Source organism: Physeter macrocephalus, chromosome 7, assembly GCF_002837175.3.
Source record: "Physeter macrocephalus isolate SW-GA chromosome 7, ASM283717v5, whole genome shotgun sequence".
NCBI lineage: Eukaryota > Metazoa > Chordata > Mammalia > Artiodactyla > Physeteridae > Physeter > Physeter macrocephalus.
Genome location: NC_041220.1, coordinates 28,342,481 through 28,348,095, shown reverse-complemented (window position 1 = coordinate 28,348,095; position 5,615 = coordinate 28,342,481). Strand labels below are relative to the sequence as shown.

The window sequence follows — 5,615 nt, the reverse complement described above, 5'->3', positions numbered from 1 at the left end:
GGCCTCTCACTGTTGTGGCCTCTCCCGTTGCGGAGCACAGGCTCCGGACGCGCATGCTCAGCGGCCACGGCTCACGGGCCCAGCCGCTCCGCGGCACGTGGGATCCTCCCGGACCGGGGCGCGAACCCGGTTCCCCTGCATCGGCAGGCGGACGCGCAACAGCTGCGCCACCAGGGAAGCCCCCCAATATTCCTTTGATTAGAAAAGAATACTTCCTTTTGTGTTGCACGTGCGGACTCAGTGACTTTATCGTATGTATCTGTTCTTTAAAAAGACATCAGTTATGCACTTATGACATAATCTCCTTTGTTTTTTATGTCTGATTTACAATAGTTGATGCCAGATGAAAGAAGCCATAATATCTGTGAAATTCAAACGCTAGATTGAGCGCTTTTTTGCCAATTTATTTCATTGAAACTTGAAGCTAATCTTACCCTTTATTGTGAATTAAAAGTAGGATTTATAGTATATGGTACTGTTGTTTTCTAAGTATAGTCATTGGCTGCATTGGTTAAAATGTGACTGTTTACATAATGTTTTCTCTTAAAATATACCCAAAGTAATATCATTTCATTTTAAGAAGCAGCAGGCTATAAAATGCAAGTAACTGCTAGGGTCCAGAACTAACCTTTTGTTCTATTTACCCAGTAATACCAAAGACTACTTTGGTGATTATAATATCAAAGAATGTTTTGTTATTAAAATCAACAAAATATATGTTATATGCTACCACATTTATGCTATTTGCTATTATTCATAGTACAAACCAGCGCTTCCTAAATTGAACAAATAACCAAACTTTAAATCAAAGAGGGTTTTAGAGTTACCCTGAGTAGCAAATATCATAGGTTATATCTGAGGATATCTTCGCTAAGAACAAGTTGAGGGACTTCCCTGGCGGTCCAGCGGTTAACACTCTGAGCTTTCACTGCAGGGGGCCCGGGTTCAATCCCTGGTTGGAGAACTAAGATCCTGCATGCTGCGAGGCATGGAAAAAATAAAATAAAAAGAACAAGTTGAGTCCCACTAGTTTAAATGATTCTGTCAGTTTAGCAATGTGTGTGTGTTTCACTTATTCGTTTGTTTATTTTTCTATTTGAATTCCCATAAGTTTCAGATAAAACGAAGCATACCAGTAAGTATGCTACAGATACTGATTCACAGTGCTAATTTAATCTTTTTTTTTTCTTCAGTCTGTTCCATTCAGCTGAGTTTTATGCTTTTAACATTCATCTTTTCAACGAGGTAAGTGATTTGGTATCTCTTGCTGTTAATTTCCTAATTGACGAATCATGCTCTTTACTTGGCTTCTAGGCCCCTACATTCTTCTACTTGGTCTCCTGTCTCCTGACTGTTCCATCTTGCTCCTGCCGCCCTCAAGTTCTAGAAGTTACCAAAGGATCTGTTCTTGGCCCTCGTTTCATCATTCACGTTTCGTGCTTAGGCAGCCTCCTCCGTGCTACTGGCTCGAGCTCTCAGCTTCCTGCTGATGAAGCCTAGACTTTCCACTGCACTGTTTTCTGGAGCTCTGGCACTGCTCATCACTTACCGTTTGGATATCTTCACCTGACTGTCTTAACAAGACCTCACACTCAAAATATTCAAAATGGAATTAATCTTTTTCCCCAGTACTTCCTCTTCCTCTCATATTTTTTCATGGAACTACCATCCACGGAGTTACTCAGACTGGAATCCTTCACATTATTATTTTTGAAATGTCTTGATCCTACCTCAGTAGTAATATTTCTTGTGCTTTCAAAGCCTCTTCCCTAATTCAGGCTCTCGTTGCCTCTTTCTCCCTAGACTATTGCCATGGATGTCTTACTGTTATTCTTCATTTCCAGACTGAACTTTTCTTGTGTATTTCATACTGCTTCCAATAACTCAGAGTCCTGATAATAGGTCTCCTGTTCAGAGACCTTCAATGGTCAGCCAGTGCCTGCAGAATGAGGTTCATTTTGGGGGGCTAAGTGAACCACTACTAGCATTCACACTATCTAAGCTTTAGGCTGAGGTAAAATCCTTGCTGTTCCCTGGAAGAACCTCAAGCATTCTCATTTCTGTCCCTTGCTTAGGCTGACCCCATGTCAAAATTCGTCTCCATGTCCTAGTTCATCTTTCCTGTTCTTAAAGCCTCACTTCTTCCACCAGTATTATACATTCAACAGATATGACTTAGGCCTTTGGTAGGAGAATGTTACCATAGTGAATACCACAAATAATGATTTTGATCCTGTATGAGTTTATAGACTAGATATATGCATTGGTAACTGAGTGTTCTCTTAGTGAGACAGTAACACAACCTGGAGTCAATTCAAAGACGAAGGCGCTTCCAAAGAGAGTGGTAGAACAAGACTCCATGGAAGAGATGGGATTTGACGTGAGTCATAAAGAATAGCTAATTATTCAGCAAACACAGATGCAAAGAGGGAGTTCTTGGAAGAAGAAATAGGAAAGCAAATGTAGACATGCAAACACACACACACCCACACCTGGTGGAACAATAGGAGTAGAGGAAAATTAAAAATAATAATAGTAACTGGAAAAGTAAGCTTGGGCCAGATTGCGAGGGCCTTGAATGCCAGGTGCTGGCAATGAGCTGCCACAAGGGAAGGGGCCTGCGTTGTTTATGGGGCCTGAAATAGCGTCAGAGCGTGGATGGCTCAGGCCTCACATTAGGCACTTGGCTCTTAGAGCACTTGCTATAGCACGAGGCCAGTTGTAAACAGTCAATAAAAATTTATTGATTGGTGTAATTTGAAGCATTTTCCCAAGCTTGTGGTTGTGATTTATGAAGTAAGAGTAGAGCCTGGAGCCATTAAGTCACAGAGAAAATGTGACTTAATTGGGTAAGTCTGAGAGTAGGAGCTATTTTAAAGTTCTTTGTGTAAATGGCTTGTTACCTCACCTTCGAAAAGATGTTTGCCTTCCGATGGCTGTTTGTTTGCTGGTCCTTGTGGCAGAAGTAATCCTCAGACCCAGTCATCCTATCATATCAGACTGTCAGTGACTGAAAAATTCCTTGCAAAGCACAGAACAGCCGCTATTGGGATTGCTGAAGGAGGGCTGTATCACAACTAGTTGAATTCGAAGTGAGAATTTTCAGCATGGAGTAGGCTGGACCTTCATAAAGCCTTGTGGTTTTGAGGCCCTTCTATTCTGCCTTATCCTGCCTTCACTAAAGTTCCGTTGTGTTTTGAACTTGCTTGGCCCACTGCCAGGCATGCATGTTCTTTGGTAAACAACAGAATATGGAGTAGCTGTAATCGTGCTCCTGGGCAGTGGTTGTGTAGCCCCAAAATATGCCATTAAAATTTGGAGATGTTTCAATTAGACAAAATTTATGATTTTCCCATTCTATTTTCATGCTGGAAGACCCCATAGCACTTGAGGATTTTATTGGAGGAATGAAAAATACCAACATTTATTGAACCCTACTCTGTGCCAGGCACTGTGCTAGGGATTGTGCATATGTTATTTTGTGTAAGTCTGACAGCAAAAGACTAGGTTACTATGCATTTTTGTTGCTCCTTTGCAGATGATGACCCACACTTAGAGTAGTTTAGGGACTTGCCTAAAATCAGATTTCGGTAGTTTAGTAACTTACCCAAAATCAGATGGCAACTACTGCACTTAGAACTGGAATTCATCTCCATTTGACATTTCCAAAAGAATTTACCCGTGCTTTTTCCACTGCACTAAACTACTTCAATTAATTTTAATGTTCACAATACTTGTTTTGGTTGGGGAATTTGTAGAGAGCATATAACTGGATTCTCCAAGTTCACACACACACAGATTAGTCAAAGATACCAAGAGTTAGAACTAGGACCCATTGGTTTCTTCTTTGAGTTCTTTTCTTTTCCTACTTTTTGTTCCTTCCTTCTTAAAATTAGTGAAATTGGCCTGTGGTGGGTTTTTTCTTTTCTTTTACTTGCCAGTTCAGTAAAGCTAAAACCAATCCAGCTATCCAGAGACAAAAATCTCAACATAGAAATCAGTCTGTCTTTTTTTGTACAGCATGCCACTGACCTCTGATGATGGAAGTTTAGCATAAACCAGGAGAGGCCCAGCCTAGAAAATTCAACTTCCCTGAAACACTTGTTTACCTGGTTAATATTTCTTAGGTTTACAGACCTGACATGTTACCATTGTGTAACATGTCATTGTGTCTGGCAGGGGAGCCTCTTCTACTTTGAGTATTTAAAATACATTTGAGAGTTGTTATTCTGTGTTCACATTTATCTGTCCACAGAAGAGCGTCAGGGTTAAAAATTCCAACTCTGGAGTCAGACAGACTCAAGTTTCAATCCTGTTTAATAACTTTGTAACTTTTGTCAGTTTCCTCATTGATAAAATGGAGATAGTAGTAGTACCTATCTCATAGGGTCATTTGGAGAATTAAATAATACACACATAAAGCCCTCAGCATAATACCTAGTATATAGTAAGTGCTCAAGAAATGTTAGCCGGGGCTTCCCTGGTGGCGCAGTGGTTGCGCGTCCACCTGCCGATGCAGGGGAACCGGGTTCGCGCCCCGGTCTGGGAGGGTCCCACATGCCGCGGAGCGGCTGGGCCCGTGAGCCATGGCCGCTGAGCCTGCGCGTCCGGAGCCTGTGCTCCGCAACGGGAGAGGCCACAGCGGAGGGAGGCCCCCATACCACAAAAAAAAAAAAAAAAAAAAAAAAAAAAAAAAAAAAGGTTAGCTATTGTACAATATTTGTTATATCACAGTAGTGTACATCATTTCAAAAACTAATTATGGAAGAGAGAGAATTAGCATTTCTAGTTTTGCAATATATTCTTTTGGACATTTCTGTGTCACAGTTGCTAGGAATGGGGAGTTGATTCATCAAACCAAGAGTCCACTGTCCACAGTGACCTAAGCTTTCTGCAACTTCCAGAAGCTTCAAAGGTAGAAGAAAAAAGTTGAAAAAGCTTAGAAAAATAAAGCAGTAATTGGGAGCCTTTTAAAAGTATATACAAGATAGTTGGGTAGATTGATAACTAGAGTAATAGAAACCTAGAGTGTCCCTAGAGGGACAAAAGAAACTATTAAGAAAGGAAAAGGAAGAAAACAAACATAAATATTTTCATTAGGTGCTTTAGCCCTTGTCAGTACACTTTCAACCAGATGTCTCATTCAGCCTCAGGCCATAGCCCTGAGAGGGAAGGAGGGTGACCTGGAGGGCAGGAGAAGGAGAAAGGGAGGGAAGGAGAGAAGAGGAGCATTGTTATTCCTGGAAAGTCTCCTAACCATTTCAGAGATGGGCCGACTAAGCCAGAGCTCTGTGTAACTTGTTTAGTGCCACACAGCTGGTGATAGACGAGGTCTCCTAAAACGAGTAAAGACAAAAATGGGACCTAATGAAACTTAAAAGCTTCTGGACATCAAAGGAAACTATAAACAAGACGAAAAGACAACCATCAGAATGGGAGAAAATATTTGCAAACGAATCAACAAAGGATTAATCTCCAAAATATATAAACAGCTCATGCAGCTCAATATTAAAACAAACAAACAAACAATCAAAAAATGGGCAGAAGACCTAAATAGACATTTCTCCAAAGAAGACATACAGATGGCCAAGAGGCACATGAAAAGCTACTCAACG

General features: G+C 41.0%; 1 protein-coding gene across 8 annotated transcripts in view; it reads left to right on the top strand.

Moving 5' to 3' along the window:
• Positions 1-5,615, top strand: part of SLC10A7 (solute carrier family 10 member 7) — a 265,905-nt gene that overhangs the window by 212,618 nt on the left and 47,672 nt on the right. For 6 of the 8 annotated variants that reach the window (XM_024126597.3, XM_024126596.3, XM_028491741.2 and 3 more), the window contains one exon: positions 1,194-1,245. In XM_024126597.3, coding sequence (XP_023982365.1) covers positions 1,194-1,245 — 52 coding nt within the window. Of the gene's footprint in view, positions 1-1,193; positions 1,246-1,314; positions 4,649-5,615 lie in introns of those variants that run through there. The other 2 variants (XM_028491743.2, XM_028491742.2) reach the window with 2 other exon arrangements.